At 41.2% G+C, this 16,818-nt stretch overlaps 1 protein-coding gene across 1 annotated transcript in view; it reads left to right on the top strand.

The window, feature by feature from the left end:
* itga8 (integrin, alpha 8) overlaps nucleotides 1-16,818 on the top strand; it is a 59,743-nt gene that overhangs the window by 32,435 nt on the left and 10,490 nt on the right. Inside the window, exons 21-25 of the mRNA XM_030073227.1 lie at nucleotides 247-339; nucleotides 2,376-2,455; nucleotides 3,400-3,480; nucleotides 4,774-4,879; nucleotides 6,208-6,366. Coding sequence (XP_029929087.1) covers nucleotides 247-339; nucleotides 2,376-2,455; nucleotides 3,400-3,480; nucleotides 4,774-4,879; nucleotides 6,208-6,366 — 519 coding nt within the window. The remainder of the gene's footprint in view (nucleotides 1-246; nucleotides 340-2,375; nucleotides 2,456-3,399; nucleotides 3,481-4,773; nucleotides 4,880-6,207; nucleotides 6,367-16,818) is intronic.

The following is a 16,818-nucleotide window of genomic DNA, read 5'->3' as shown; positions in this document are numbered from 1 at the left end:
ACTCTCTTCCTCTCCTGCCTTCTCCCACCCTCTCCCTCTCTCTCTTCCTTTCTCTCTTTCCCCCCCGACTCTGGCATTATCCTTCCCTTCCTTACTCTTTACTTTCACCTTCACACCTATGAGTTTATCTGTTGTTGCCCTTTTCTTATTTTCTTTTTGCCATGTCATCTCTTGTTTTTTTTTCCTTTTTCTGTTCTTTCCTCTCCTTTCACCCTAACGTCCTCCCCTCCTCTCCTCTCCCTCTAGTCTCTGTCCAAGTTAAACTGTGAGTACAGGATGGTCAATGACTCCAGACTAGTGGTGTGCGACCTGGGGAACCCCATGGTGGCTGGGACGGAGGTGAGTTTTAAAAACCAGTACGCACACACACACACACACACACACACACACACACAGGTTCTTAACTCCCCCCCTCAAATGATGCCGCTGTCTTTTTTCCTGCTTTCATTCACACTGACTGATGTTTTCCAATGAGAGCCGATCATTACCCTGCACCCCATTCCTCCCACTCCAACTCCCTTAACTATATGCCTCACACTCAGCTTGTGTGTAGGTGTGTAGGTGTGTGTGCATAAGTGTGGGTCTGCATATGATAATCCGCTTGGCCCTTGGCTGGCTGACACACGCAGGAAGCCAAGGCTTTGTAAAGTAAAGAGCGGTCCCTTCCGACATGAAACTCTATCACGTTTGCTTTGTCAGTGAGCGTGCGCCGCAAAGTATGTCACATGCAAGCCAAAGTGTGTTTATGTCTGTGTGCAAGAGTGTGTGTGTGTGTGTATTTGGAAGGGTGTGGGGTATTTTTTGAGGTGTTTTATTCGGAATGCAGGCTTTTCCTCGGGGTGTTAAGGCCAGTTACAAGGTGTGTTTGAGCTCTGAAGGTGACACGTAGCGTTCTGATAAATCAATTATGTGGTCATGTTTCACTGCTGGGGGAGGGGAGCGCAGCAGTGAAAGGGACAAGGTGTGTGCACGTGATTGCATGTGTGTGTGTGTGTGTGTGTGTGTGCTTCCCAGGCGTCCAGATGTTTCCCATATTTAACTCTCGCCTTGCCCCGCTGGACCCTCAGGAATCCACAAGCTTATGCAGAACATACTTACATACCCGCATACAGGCCGGCTAATAGTGTGCAACTAAACACTTTTCATCATTTGAGTTCATTCCTGGTGCCTCATGACACAGCTGGAGTGTCTCACTGAGCAGAGACAGGCCTGATCCACGCTAGGAGGCACATGCTTGCTGGGTATGACCTCACTATCTGGGCCTATTTGCCTCTCTCGCTCTTTCTCATCTTTTTCTGACACCGGTGTACAGCTAGAGAACCCCCAGCTTTCCTGTTTTGGCACCGGCATAACGCAGTGACATTGTAATTCTTCTCAGCCGCATGCATGAAATCTCCCTATTTCTGGACTTTCAACGTTGGCAGGCATGCACTCCACTGCTTTCTGAGTGATTGAGATACAGTTGGCCTCTTGCCTCTTCAAAGTTGTACTGGGACGATATTCCTCCTCCTCCCCTCCCTCATGTGACATCCATGATGGGCGGCATCATACCGCAGTTGACGGTCACGCACCGTCTGTCTGAAAAACTGAGATACATTTGGTCTCTAGTCCCCTGTCTCTTCAGATCTTTATGGCCCCGTTCGTCCTGTCTCTCTTATGTGTAATGTGTCCCATAAAAACAGTCTGACTTTGTAGTCCAAAACCCACCCTCCTCCCCTCTCACCCCCCAAGGCCTGCACACTGGAGTGCTAAAGTGAGTCTGCATGCTGTCATTTCCCTCACCGGACTGACCTGTTGTTCAGTGGCGCTCATAAACATACATGCGCACATGCACACACACACACACACATTGTTGTCATACAGTTGATATTGAAGTAAATCCTCCACATGTTACAAGTTAGCCTGGAAGACAAGGGATTTAAACTGGGGAGAAAGACAAGAAACATGTTGCTTTAAAGCGTGTGTATGTGTGTGTATGTGTGTGTGTGTGTGTGTGTGTCTTTCATTGACAAAAGGGTCAGCAGAAATCTCTAGTCTGAGAAGATCCAGACTACCCTCCACATACACACACTATACATGCACACACACACACACACTCACAGATCCCGGTTATGCCTCCATAATAACAGAGGATCCAGTTAGCAGAGACTGAAGGCTCACAGATGTCACTAACATGACACAGTCTTTGATGTATGCCCTCTCCTTCTTTCCTCTTTGCGTCATCTCTTTCCTGCCTTTCTTCACCTGACATCGTCTTGCTCCCGTTCTCTTTTCTTCTCTCACTTCACTCTCTCTCTCGCCCGACTATCGTCTTTTCCCATAACATTCACTCTTTGTCTCTCAGTTTTCTCATTTTCTCCCTCATTCCTCCCCAGTTGTCTGTCGGTCTGCGGTTTTCCATCCAGCGGCTGGAAGACGCCGGACCAAAGATCAGCTTTGAGCTACAGATCCACAGGTGACACACTCACAAACACAAACACAAAGGGATGATTGTCTTCTAACCATGTAAATAAGAGCTGCGTCTGTCCTGGTCCCGTCCCTGTGGTCTGCTGGAAAAAGCCACAGAGACAGCACAAGACAGACGCCCAGAGGAGCTCTGGAGGAGAGACGAGCTCAACACAACATGTTCACTGTTTGCATCATCGTATTGATGCTGATGAATCACATCACCAAACACAGACACAGGCTGCTGCAGCCTGGTCATGCACGCTGCCTGGGAAATTCCTGTTTGAGTCTTTTGACCATAATTTACCACTTTGTAGTGAGGTTTCGTCCTTTGCTTTCCCTTCACACAAAAACAATCACATTTTCAGTCATTTCGTATCATATTCAATGTTAAAATCTGCCAGTGGGAGAAGAAAGTCCCACTTGTTGTCAGAACAAGTGGAAATGATCCCACTTGTTTGTCTTGAATCAAGTGTCATTTACTCAATACCAGTGGACTGATCTGCTTTATTCTGCCTTGTTTCAATGTATTTATACACTTTCCCAGAAAAATCCAAACAAATAAAAATTCATTGGAAACAAGTGGGATTATCTCGTCACACCAGCAGATTTTTTTTTCCCACTTATTTTTAGTGATGCCGAAAAGCTGCAAAAAGTAAATCAAACCTACACTCATAACATGTTACCATTAATATTTCATGGGCCAATGGACTATCATTTCATAATCTGTATTGTTTAAAATTGAGTTGTAGTGATCACAACATGTAATATTACATGAATGCCATTTTATATGCATGCTGTACCTTTGCTGACCGGCCCAGGGACAGGGGATGAAAGTGACCTGTTTAGTTACATCTCTGTGCGTCCCTTTCAACTAATTCACCTGGTACCAAATCTGAAAGGCAGTTTAAATGTGTTGGATTTGATAGAAACCCTGTTTGTGTCTCTCCTCAGCTCAAACAAAGATAACTCCGACAGCAACCTGGTCAGTCTGAATCTGTCCATCGCTGCCAGAGCTCAGCTCGACCTACGTGGGTGAGTCGAGGATCCTTGCGTTTGAAAGTGTGTCTCAGCCTCAGAAAAGCAGCGACATTGTTTCCCTGTTGCTGAGTCTGTTTAACAAAGATACAATTGATCAGGTTTCTGCAGTCTTAACTTTGCGGTCTATGTAGTGTATTATTGGTCCAGTTGTAATGTTTAAATTTGTGGGTCTGTTTACATGCGCAGATGGAGGGCAGCACGAAAACACGTTCCTACAAATAGATTTGGACTAATCATGTGCACATGGGATAGTTCTGCCCCTCTGACACACACATGGGTCCGTACATGTCCTCTAATACACACACACATACACACACACACACGCACGCTCACACACAAACACATACACACACACTTCAAAGCCTGAAGCCCAGCGTGGTGTGGTTTGGGTCCAGGCAGTTTCACACACAAACAAAGAAAGATGTGGGATGAAGGATTTGAGCAGGACAGAGTGGAGCACAGGGGGGAACAAATTGTGAAGCACTTTTTGAAGTAACTTGTTTTCTCTCTGTCCTCTCTCTCTTCCTGTGAGTGTACCGTGAAACTGTCAGAGACATTGTGCATTTGTAATGTAAAACTTGTTTGCTTTCTTCCAAAGCATCCCTGAAATTGAATACTCTATATCTACTACAGGCCAACTAGCTGATGTTGATGTTTGATATTAATTTCAAAAGAGAAATGTCAAAGAAATAATTTGTCAACTATACCATGCATATTATCATTGATATTTTTGCTTTTTGGCCTAAAATTATCAACTACAGTCCATATGGAGGTCTGGAACCAAATCCCACACTGCACTTCTCAAAAAGAAATTTCAGCAGTGGTGCATAAATAAATGATCAGCTGAATCAATTCCTTCAGAGGAAATGATCGCATGTGATGCAGATCATATGCTTTTCAGATGAACAATGTGTGTGATTTCTTGGACATGGCTACAAACATGGACGTGTTATGTTTGGTGTATTGGCAATTAATGCCATGATCACTTATAAAAAGCAAAATGGCGGAAAGAGCTGATAGAGAGCTCTTTTTTATTGTTTTTTCAGCCATTTAAAAATTTTGATTCAAATCTGTCAGGTGTTTCAAGTCCAGCTGCTTATTTTAAATGTTATTAATTCTGTAATTCCTAATAATGTTATTTCCTATGATCATGCATGAAAAAGGTTCATCTCTCAGACATGAAATATCCCACAATTACAGAATTACTCAGGCGACAGTATAGCTGTATGGCAATTTTTCACATGTCAGTACGCATCAGTGCCACTGAGTTATTTTTCCTCTCCACAGGGTGTCTCATCCCTCTCAGGTGGTGCTGCCATTCCCTCGGTGGGAGCCCAAAGAGAAGCCGGTCAAAGAGGATGACGTGGGACCGCAAGTAACACACATCTATGAGGTAGACACCGAAACACATGCTGGACATGTGCTGAAACTGTAGTAAATGGGAGGGACAAGGTGTGGTCAGAGAGGGGATGACAAGTAGAGAGAAAATGGAGAGCTGCCTGATTTTGTTTTTGTTGTCGTTGTTGGTCAGAACAGATGGCTGTATGAGAGGAGGATGAAGATGAAAAGAGCAAAGAAATAGGTGTAGGAAGCTGTAAATTAGTCTACAACGAAGGGGGGCCTCTGTAAGGTGAAGGAAACATTAGTGCACATGCAGACACACACACACACACACACACACACACACACACACACACACACACACACACACAAAAACCAGTAGCCCTATAAAGCTTGGGGTTCTGGCTGATCAAAGGCCTCCTGCTCAGGAGTAATTAAGCAGGAAAGAAAGAGAAGGAGGGAAAACAGAGGCAGGGAAAGAGGGAGGAATGGAGGGATGTTCTTAAGACTGAGCACAAAATTATGGATATTAATGGCTGAGGGGAAGTATGAGGTCAAATCGAGGTACATGAGAATGAGTCAGACAAATACATACAAGGAGGGAAGGGTAGACAGACTGGCGACAAGTCACAAAGTGCATGCCTGTGTTTGTGTGCGCGTGTCAATGCGTGTGCTGTATATACGAGTTCCCTTTGTTTGAGCGAGACGTCTGCGCCGCTGAACCAGAGTGCAGCGGTGTCTGGCCTGTCCTGCAGCTGATAATGATTTTCATTTGCTGTACTTTTCCCAGTTGGCAGCTGCTTCTAGTTAGAGGAGGGACGGGGTTTTGCGCTTGCAGAATTCCTGCCCCGCAGCGCTAGGATCTTGCCCTGTTTGGATGACTCGCTTCAGTGTTAATGAGCATGCATGCATGTGAGGGTGTGCATATGTGTGTGTGTGTGTGTGTGTGTGTGTGTGTGCGTGATTATGTGTGAGAGAAAGACAGAAAGAAAGAGGGAGAGAGGGGAAAAAGAGAGCCGGAGAGATGGGGGATAAGGGGCAGATGAGGAATTATTGAATTGATGGTTCATTTAATCTCATAATTCATTTATCCTATTTTTGCTGCGGGACGATGAGCCAGGTGATGCTGTAGGTTTAGCTCAACTCTTGTTTCGCCCCCCAGAGGCTGACGGCTGCACTGTAGTATTGTCTAGCCCAAAGCACAGGTGGCCAGTGTCATCATCGCACAATTATGATAACCTAATCATAGCCTCAGTCACTAGAGACTTACTAATAAGAAGGAAAGGAGCACAGTATCCTGATAACTTTGTTTCCTCTCTCTCTCTCTCTCTCTCTCTCTCTCTCTCTCTCTCTCTCTCCCCTCTCTCTCTCTCTCTCCAGCTCCATAACTCTGGTCCCAGCAGTATTCGGGAAGCTGAGCTCCAGGTTGGCTGGCCTTCTCGTTTCCGTGATGAAAACCTGCTCTACGCCATGGAGATTCAAACTGATGGACCAATTAGCTGCCGGACTAACACCAGCCTCAACCCACTTGGCCTGCAGGTAACACACACACAAACACACACACATTCACATATTGAAGCATATACATACAGATACACACTCATAGATTCTTTGTGGCTGAATATGCTCTCTTATCAAGACCACCAGTAAACAACCTTGCTGGTCCAGGAATTTTTGCTGACAAAATTCACAAAATAACAAACTGCAAAACGTACCGCAAACCAGAAGATGAAGCACAAAAAACAGCCACTGAAACAGCAATTCAAAGCATATTTATTATGTTGATAGTAGCTTGTTGAAATCACAGTTCCACCTTTGGCTCTGGCTCCATGTTTCAGTTGGCTCAAAGGCAGCATGGAGCATGGAGCATTGAGCTTGTTAGCGTGGATTAGAGCAGATATAGTTGCAAACATGTATGATATCATCTGTGGAGAATCTATTTAGTGATTTCCAAAAGAAAACAGGCATTTTAAAAAGTGCAGTATTACTCAAGAACTGGAAATGCTACAAGCTGTAAAATGTAATTTGAACAGTAATTTGAACAGGATTGATGTTTTTCACAATAGCACGGCAAGCGTGTTGGTCTCCTGCGTTGAGTGTGGAGTTGCTCTACTGTAACGTACTCTAGAAGAGGAAGTTGCATTCCATCAGGCAAAAGAGAAAAGCAGGAAGCCGGAGAAGATGTTGTGGTTGTGCTCGTCGTCATAGAGACCCATGTTCTGAGGCAGACGCATCTCCACCCAGTCTCCTCTCTCTAGCTGCAGCACCACTCCCCCAGAGATGTACTCGTGGCTGCCGAAGTAGTTGTCCTGCACGTTCGTAAAGACACGCTGGCCGTTCTTGACTAAATACACACCCATCTTGTTGGATGTGCTCATGCCCATGGCAGTGTATCGGAAGAAGTAGATTCCCTTGACTGGCGCTGTGAAGGTACCTTGGAGGGAGGAGTGAGGCAGGTGTCAGTAGTGTACCTTAGAAACCAGACGTGTGGTGTTTTCTGTGTGGAAGGTCTGTACTCTGCTATATTGGTGTTACTGTTTGTTTATTAGGCTCCTGTCACATTAGCATTTTGGGGGCTTGACATCAAAATAAACTGGAGTCGCTCACATTTGCTTATTTAGAAGAATGTTTGCATGCATGAACAAGTAAAAAGCACTTACTCAATACATCCACAACCTGGTGAATTTGCATATTAACTAGAGTTAAAGGACCCCATTTACAGATTAGCTGGCAGCACCGTCAGACATAGAGGCCATCATTTCACCGGTCGCTTCTGTACTGAGCTGATATGGATGTGCTGCTGTCGATGGGTCAATCGTAAATGGATTTGAAAAATTAAGATGGCAGTGCTTTTGCGAAACTCGATGGAAGCTACCTTGGGTTGGCTTGTCCTGTCTGAGCCGCTGTAGAAAAACGGCGACGCAACAATGCAGCCCGTGTAAAACCAGGGCCCATGAGTTTGTAGACTTATTCTAACTTTACGAAAACATGATTTACATGATTTACATACACGGATGAAAAGCATGTTTATGAATATGATATCCCATTTCTTTCTTCGACTCAATTTAAATACTACATACTGTACCTTTTCATGAGGAGTGACAACCGTTTAGCTCTAATGTGAACAGGCCTTTCGAATAATATTATGAATATTAGCTTCTTTGTGTGGATTATTATAGCTGTAACGTGTGCCATATGCGCTGTACCTGTGGTGATGTCATAGCCGTTGCCATAGTTGGTGAAGACTTTGGAATAAAGCAGAGTGTTTTCATAATTGAAGGGCCCAATATATCCTGAGTTGGTCAAACCAGCTGAAAAGGCCACTTTGGGACTGTCTGTGAATAAGCATAATACATTTTGTGTCACTGGAGGAATGTTTTAGGTTAGTTTATATGACATTTTTTTTTATTCACTTATCCTCTGATTTATTAATCCAACAAGGAGTCCCATACCCCGTCATTGTATGGGCCCTTTAAACAATAAGATATATCTTACTTGTGATGTCTTGCTGGATTTTATCCACTTGTCTTGCAATGTCACCAAGTCTTGTGAAGATGACTACAGCAGGGACCAGAGATGGATGAGCAATTAAAGCAAACAAAGCAATCTTGCCATTATCCCTAAACCTGATAACTGACTCTTACCGTTATTGTCACTCCTCAGTGCTTCAATGTGGCTCTCACTGGTGCCGAGTCTGACCTCTAGAGCTGAAATGGCATGAAGTTTTTGATATGTGTGTTGCACCAAAGGAGAATATTATGAATATTATCAATACCATGAACCGCAAGAGTTCAAAAATAGTAAAAGCTTGTTTCTGTCTGTTGTTTCCCTTACCAGCATCTGTGGTCTCCAGTTCCTCCATCTTGCCCTCACTGGCTGTCACTCTAGTGTCCAGGGCTGAAATAACAAAACACTGCTGGTATATGTTTTCGCAGAAGCATATTTGTTTATTAATTACATTTTACCGACAGAGCCGGAGATAGAGTTGAGTAGTGCAGTAAGTTAAAGGACAATACATAAACACGTTTTAGCCTTTGTTTACTACCATTTTTAAAGAAAGCATACCATACTTTTTTTTTTTTTTTTTTGATATTTCAGAGCATTCTTCAGACCTTCCATTTGTCATTTGTTTTTGTTATTTGTTTTTTTTTTTGTTTGTTTGTTTGTTTGTTTGTTTGTTTGTTTGTTTGTTTTGAAGATAGGCAGTTTGTCACCCATGAGATCAAATATGGGGCAGAGTTCACATTGCGTTCTATCAGTCAGTCTGATCACTAAACAGCCTTTCTGTAGTTGAGGAAAATGATTTTTAGTGTTTGAGTAAGTTAGTTTGAAATTTTATTTTGAAATTTATTTATTTGGATAAACTGCTTGAGATTAGTAAGCAATGCGTGTAATGTAGCGCTGAAAAAAAAAACACCTGCATGGTAAACACCATGCTTAACCTGTGTTCTTGCTCTCCAGCTCTTCCACCTGCAGCTCACTCTGGCCTAGTCTTCTGTCCATATTTGCTATTTCAGCTGTTTGGGCTGTTTGGGAGTCACAGTGAGACAAAACATGATTAGTGAATGCCTGACTTTGCCTTTATTTCAGTATTCAATTAAAAAAAAATCAAAGTTAAATGGCAGTTACCTGTGTTGTCTGCCTGTACATCATTCAGCAGCTTCTCACCGGCTGTCAGTCTGGAGCTCATGTTCGTCAGCTCTAAGTCCTGAGCTGTGTTCATTTGAAGTCATTAACATATTATCATCCACCCTCTCTCTCTGTGTCTTTCTCTGTGTGTGTCACTGCCTCAGCTGTTTTCAATTCAATTCAATTCAATTCAATTTTATTTATTTGTATAGCCCAGAGTCACAAATACAAATTTGTCTCAAAGGGCTTTACAGAAAAATACAACATCCTCTGTCCTTAGACCCTCACATCGGATGAGGAACAACTCCCTAAAAAACCCCTTTAACAGGGAGAAAAATAGGAAGAAACCTCAGGGGAGCAACAGAGGAGGGATCCCTCCCCAGGACGGACAGACGTGCAATAGATGTTGTAAACACAGATAGATTTTCAATATTTGCTCGCTAATTCAGAGGACAGTGGCTCTGATAAGCAAACATAACCACATTGACAAGGATCATATGGTTGTCTGCTTGCTTTAAAAAAAAAATAAGATAGATAGTCTAGCTAACTGCTAAGCAGGAACGACCAGGTTTTGCATTTTAGCCAATAGCACATGAATGTGCCATTCCTCTCTGTCTAACTTTGAAATGCTTTCCATGGCACCCACACACCCACACAACAAAGTGAACATCTCCACCAGAAGGTAGCTCCTGAACTTGAAGGAAACAGGTGAACAAAGCAGAAACAGATTCATCTGAAAACACAGTACATTATAGTCTATGTGTAATAAGGTAGTAAGCCACCAGAAATACAAAAAAAAAAAAAAATTGACAGTTTTGTGTGTACCTGTGGTTTTATTCTTCAGCATCTCCATCTGAACGTCACTCTCAGCGAGTCTGCCATCCATACTTGTTATTGCAGCTGCTTGGGCTGTAGAATCACAGTCAAACATATAGTGATTATCAAATGCTTGATTTTGCCTGATTAATCAAAAATCAAAGCTACATGGCAGTTACCTGTGTTGTCTGCATGTAGATCATTCACTATTTCAGAGCAGTCATTTGTTTTTGTTATTTGTCTTTTTTTTTTTTTGAAGATAGTCAATTTGTCACCCATGAGATCAAATATGGGGCAGAGTTCACATTGCGTTCTATCAGTCAGTCTGATCACTAAACAGCCTTTCTGTAGTTCAGGAAAATGATTTGCAGTATATTTATGTTAGTAAGCAATGTGTGTAATGTCGTGGTGAAAAAAACACCTGCATGGTCCTTTAATATAGTCATCCACAGAAACACCATTCTTAACCTGTGTTCTTGTTCTCCAGCTCTTCCACCTGCAGCTCACTCTGGGCTAGTCTTCTGTCCATATTTGCTATTTCAGCTGTTTGGGCTGTTTGGGAGTCATAATGAGACAAAACATGATTAGTGAAAGCCTGACTTTGCCTTTATACCAGAATTCAATTAAAAAAAAAAAACAAACTTAAATGGCAGTTACCTGTGTTGTCTGCCTGTACATCATTCAGCAGCTTCTCACTGGCTGTCAGTCTGGAGCTCATGTTCGTCAGCTCTAAGTCTTGAACTGTGTTCATTTGAAGTCATTAACACATTATCATCCACCCTCTCTCTGTGTCTTTCTCTCTGTGTGTCACTGCCTCAGCTGTTTTCAATATTTGCTCACTAATTCAGAGGACAGTGGCTCTGATAAGCAAACATAACCGCATTGACAAGGATCATATGGTTGTCTGCTTGCTTTAAAAAAAAAATAAGATAGATAGTCTAGCTAACTGCTAAGTAGGAACGACCAGGTTTTGCAGTTTAGCCAATAGCACATGAATGTGCCATTCCTCTCTGTCTAACTTTGAAATGCTTTCCATGGCACCCACACACCCACACAACAAAGTGAACATCTCTACCAGAAGGTACCTCCTGAAAAAAACATCTTTTTTATAAACAGGATACAAATGTAAACCCAGGCATGAATATTAGCTGGAGTGGGAAATTTTGAGGTAGATCTATCAAGTGAACATTTGAACTTGAAGGAAACAGGCGAACCAAACAGAAACAGATTCATGTGAAAACACACAGTACATTATAGTCTATGTGTAATAAGGTAGTAAGCCACCAGAAATACAAAAAAAAAAAAAAATTGACTGTTTTGTGTGTACCTGTGGTTTTATTCTTCAGCATCTCCATCTGAACGTCGCTCTCAGCGAGTCTGCCATCCATACTTGTTATCGCAGCTGCTTGGGCTGTAGAATCACAGTCAAACATATAGTGATTATCAAATGCTTGATTTTGCCTGATTAATCAAAAATTAAAGCTACATGGCAGTTACCTGTGTTGTCTGCCTGTAGATCATTCACTATTTCAGAGCATTCTTCAGACCTTCCATTTGTCATTTGTTTTTGTTATTTGTCTCTTTTTTTTTTTTTTTTTTTGAAGATAGGCAATTTGTCACCCATGAGATCAAATATGGGGCAGAGGTCACATTGCGTTCTATCAGTCAGTCTGATCACTTAACAGCCTTTCTGTAGTTCAGGAAAATGATTTGCAGTATATTTATGTTAGTAAGCAATGTGTGTAATGTCGTGGTGAAAAAAACACCTGCATGGTCCTTTAATATAGTCATCCACAGAAACACCATTCTTAACCTGTGTTCTTGTTCTCCAGCTCTTCCACCTGCAGCTCACTCTGGGCTAGTCTTCTGTCCATATTTGCTATTTCAGCTGTTTGGGCTGTTTGGGAGTCACAGTGAGACAAAACATGATTAGTGAATGCCTGACTTTGCCTTTATTTCAGAATTCAATTAAAAAAAATCAAAGTTAAATGGCAGTTACCTGTGTTGTCTGCCTGTACATCATTCAGCAGCTTCTCACTGGCTGTCAGTCTGGAGCTCATGTTCGTCAGCTCTGAGTCCTGAACTGTGTTCATTTGAGGTAATTAATACATTATCATCCACCCTGTCTCTCTCTCTCTCTCTATCAAGTGAACATTTGAACTTGAAGGAAACAGGCGAACCAAACAGAAACAGATTCATCTGAAAACACACAGTACATTATAGGCTATGCGCAATAAGGTAGTAAGCCACCAGAAATACAAAAAAAAAAAAAAAATATATATATATATATATATATATATATATATATATATATATATATATATATATATATATTGACTGTTTTGTGTGTACCTGTGGTTTTATCCTTCAGCATCTCCATCTGAACATCACTCTCAGCGAGTCTGCCATCCATACTTGTTATCGCAGCTGCTTGGGCTGTAGAATCACAGTCAAACATATAGTGATTATCAAATGCTTGATTTTGCCTGATTAATCAAAAATCAAAGCTACATGGCAGTTACCTGTGTTGTCTGCCTGTAGATCATTCACTATTTCAGAGCATTCTTCAGACCTTCCATTTGTCATTTGTTTTTGTTATTTGTCTTTTTTTTTTTTTTTTTTTTTTTTTTGTTTTGTTTTGTTTTGAAGATAGGCAATTTGTCACCCATGAGATCAAATATGGGGCAGAGGTCACATTGCGTTCTATCAGTCGGTCTGATCACGAAACAGCCTTTCTGTAGTTCAGGAAAATTATTTGTAGTATATTTATGTTAGTAAGCAATGTGTGTAATGTTGTGGTGAAAAAAACACCTGCATGGTCCTTTAATATAGTCATCCACAGAAACACCATTCTTAACCTGTGTTCTTGTTGTCCAGCTCTTCCACCTGCAGCTCACTCTGGGCTAGTCTTCTGTCCATGTTTGCTATTTCAGCTGTTTGGGCTGTTTGGGAGTCACAGTGAGACAAAACATGATTAGTGAATGCCTGACTTTGCCTTTATTTCAGAATTCAATGAAAAAAAATCAAAGTTAAATGGCAGTTACCTGTGTTGTCTGCCTGTACATCATTCAGCAGCTTCTCACTGGCTGTCAGTCTGGAGCTCATGTTCGTCAGCTCTGAGTCCTGAACTGTGTTCATTTGAAGTCATTAACACATTATCATCCACCCTTTCTCTCTCTCTCTATCAAGTGAACATTTGAACTTGAAGGAAACAGGCGAACCAAACAGAAACAGATTCATCTAAAAACACACAGTACATTATAGTCTATGCGCAATAAGGTAGTAAGCCACCAGAAATACAAATATATATATATATATATATATATATATATATATATATATATATATATATTGACTGTTTTGTGTGTACCTGTGGTTTTATTCTTCAGCATCTCCATCTGAACGTCGCTCTCAGCGAGTCTGCCATCCATACTTGTTATCGCAGCTGCTTGGGCTGTAGAATCACAGTCAAACATATAGTGATTATCAAATGCTTGATTTTGCCTGATTAATCAAAAATCAAAGCTACATGGCAGTTACCTGTGTTGTCTGCCTGTAGATCATTCACTATTTCAGAGCATTCTTCAGACCTTCCATTTGTCATTTGTTTTTGTTATTTGTCTCTTTTTTTTTTTTTTTTTTTTTTGAAGATAGGCAATTTGTCACCCATGAGATCAAATATGGGGCAGAGTTCACATTGCGTTCTATCAGTCAGTCTGATCACTTAACAGCCTTTCTGTAGTTCAGGAAAATGATTTGCAGTATATTTATGTTAGTAAGCAATGTGTGTAATGTTGTGGTGAAAAAAACACCTGCATGGTCCTTTAATATAGTCATCCACAGAAACACCATTCTTAACCTGTGTTCTTGTTCTCCAGCTCTTCCACCTGCAGCTCACTCTGGGCTAGTCTTCTGTCCATATTTGCTATTTCAGCTGTTTGGGCTGTTTGGGAGTCATAATGAGACAAAACATGATTAGTGAAAGCCTGACTTTGCCTTTATACCAGAATTCAATTAAAAAAAAACAAAGTTAAATGGCAGTTACCTGTGATGTCTGCCTGTACATCATTCAGCAGCTTCTCACTGGCTGTCAGTCTGGAGCTCATGTTCGTCAGCTCTAAGTCCTGAGCTGTGTTCATTTGAGGTCATTAACACATTATCATCCACCCTCTCTCTGTGTGTCTTTCTCTCTGTGTGTCACTGCCTCAGCTGTTTTCAATCTGCTCTTTGCTCACTAATTCAGAGGACAGTGGCTCTGATAAGCAAACATAACCGCATTGACAAGGATCATATGGTTGTCTGCTTGCTTTAAAAAAAAATTAAGATAGATAGTCTAGCTAACTGCTAAGTAGGAACGACGAGGTTTTGCAGTTTAGCCAATAGCACATGAATGTGTCATTCCTCTCTGTCTAACTTTGAAATGCTTTCCATGGCACCCACACACCCACACAACAAAGTGAACATCTCTACCAGAAGGTACCTCCTGAAAAAAACATCTTTTTTATAAACAGGATACAAATGTAAACCTAGGCATGAATATTAGCTGGAGTGGGAAATTTTGAGGTAGATCTGTCAAGTGAATATTTGAACTTGAAGGAAACAGGCGAACAAAGCAGAAACAGATTCATCTGAAAACACATAGTACATTATAGTCTATGTGTAATAAGGTAGTAAGCCACCAGAAATACAAAAAAAAAATAAATTGACAGTTTTGTGTGTACCTGTGGTTTTATTCTTCAGCATCTCCATCTGAACGTCACTCTCAGCGAGTCTGCCATCCATACTTGTTATCGCAGCTGCTTGGGCTGTAGAATCACAGTCAAACATATAGTGATTATCAAATGCTTGATTTTGCCTGATTAATCAAAAATCAAAGCTACATGGCAGTTACCTGTGTTGTCTGCCTGTAGATCATTCACTATTTCAGAGCATTCTTCAGACCTTCCATTTGCCATTTGTTTTTGTTATTTGTCTTTTTTTTTTTTTTTTTTTTTGAAGATAGGCAATTTGTCACCCATGAGATCAAATATGGGGCAGAGTTCACATTGCGTTCTATCAGTCAGTCTGATCACTAAACAGCCTTTCTGTAGTTCAGGAAAATGATTTGCAGTATATTTATGTTAGTAAGCAATGTGTGTAATGTTGTGGTGAAAAAAAACACCTGCATGGTCCTTTAATATAGTCATCCACAGAAACACCATTCTTAACCTGTGTTCTTGTTGTCCAGCTCTTCCACCTGCAGCTCACTCTGAGCTAGTCTTCTGTCCATATTTGCTATTTCAGCTGTTTGGGCTGTTTAGGAGTCACAGTGAGACAAAACATGATTAGTGAATGCCTGACTTTGCCTTTATTTCAGTATTCAATAAAAAAAAAATCAAAGTTAAATGGCAGTTACCTGTGTTGTCTGCCTGTACATCATTCAGCACCTTCTCACTGGCTGTCAGTCTGGAGCTCATGGTTGTCAGCTCTGAGTCCTGAACTGTGTTCATTTGAGGTCATTAACACATTATCATCCACCCTTTCTCTCTCTCTCTATCAAGTGAACATTTGAACTTGAAGGAAACAGGTGAACCAAACAGAAACAGATTCATCTGAAAACACACAGTACATTATAGTCTATGCGCAATAAGGTAGTAAGCCACCAGAAATACAAATATATATATATATATATATATATATATATATATATATATTCTTCAGACCTTCCATTTGTCATTTGTTTTTGTTATTTGTCTTTTTTTGTTTGTTTGTTTTTTTTTTGAAGATAGGCAATTTGTCACCCATGAGATCAAATATGGGGCAGAGGTCACATTGCGTTCTATCAGTCGGTCTGATCACGAAACAGCCTTTCTGTAGTTCAGGAAAATGATTTGTAGTATATTTATGTTAGTAAGCAATGTGTGTAATGTCGCGGTGAAAAAAACACCTGCATGGTCCTTTAATATAGTCATCCACAGAAACACCATTCTTAACCTGTGTTCTTGTTCTCCAGCTCTTCCACCTGCAGCTCACTCTGGGCTAGTCTTCTGTCCATATTTGCTATTTCAGCTGTTTGGGCTGTTTGGGAGTCACAATGAGACAAAACATGATTAGTGAATGCCTGACTTTGCCTTTATTTCAGAATTCAATTTAAAAAAATCGAAGTTAAATGGCAGTTACCTGTGTTGTCTGCCTGTACATCATTCAGCAGCTTCTCACTGGCTGTCAGTCTGGAGCTCATGGTTGTCAGCTCTGAGTCCTGAACTGTGTTCATTTGAGGTCATTAACACATTATCATCCACCCTGTCTCTCTCTCTCTCTCTATCAAGTGAACATTTGAACTTGAAGGAAACAGGCGAACCAAACAGAAACAGATTCATCTGAAAACACACAGTACATTATAGTCTATGCGCAATAAGGTAGTAAGCCACCAGAAATACAAAAAAAAAAATATATATATATATATATATATATATTGACTGTTTTGTGTGTACCTGTGGTTTTATCCTTCAGCATCTCCATCTGAACATCACTCTCAGCGAGTCTGCCATCCATACTTGTTATCGC

Source organism: Myripristis murdjan, chromosome 16 (assembly GCF_902150065.1).
Source record: "Myripristis murdjan chromosome 16, fMyrMur1.1, whole genome shotgun sequence".
In the NCBI taxonomy this organism is placed as follows: Eukaryota; Metazoa; Chordata; class Actinopteri; order Holocentriformes; family Holocentridae; genus Myripristis; species Myripristis murdjan.
Note: the sequence above shows the minus strand (reverse complement) of the source record. Positions and strands in the feature narration are given on the sequence as shown.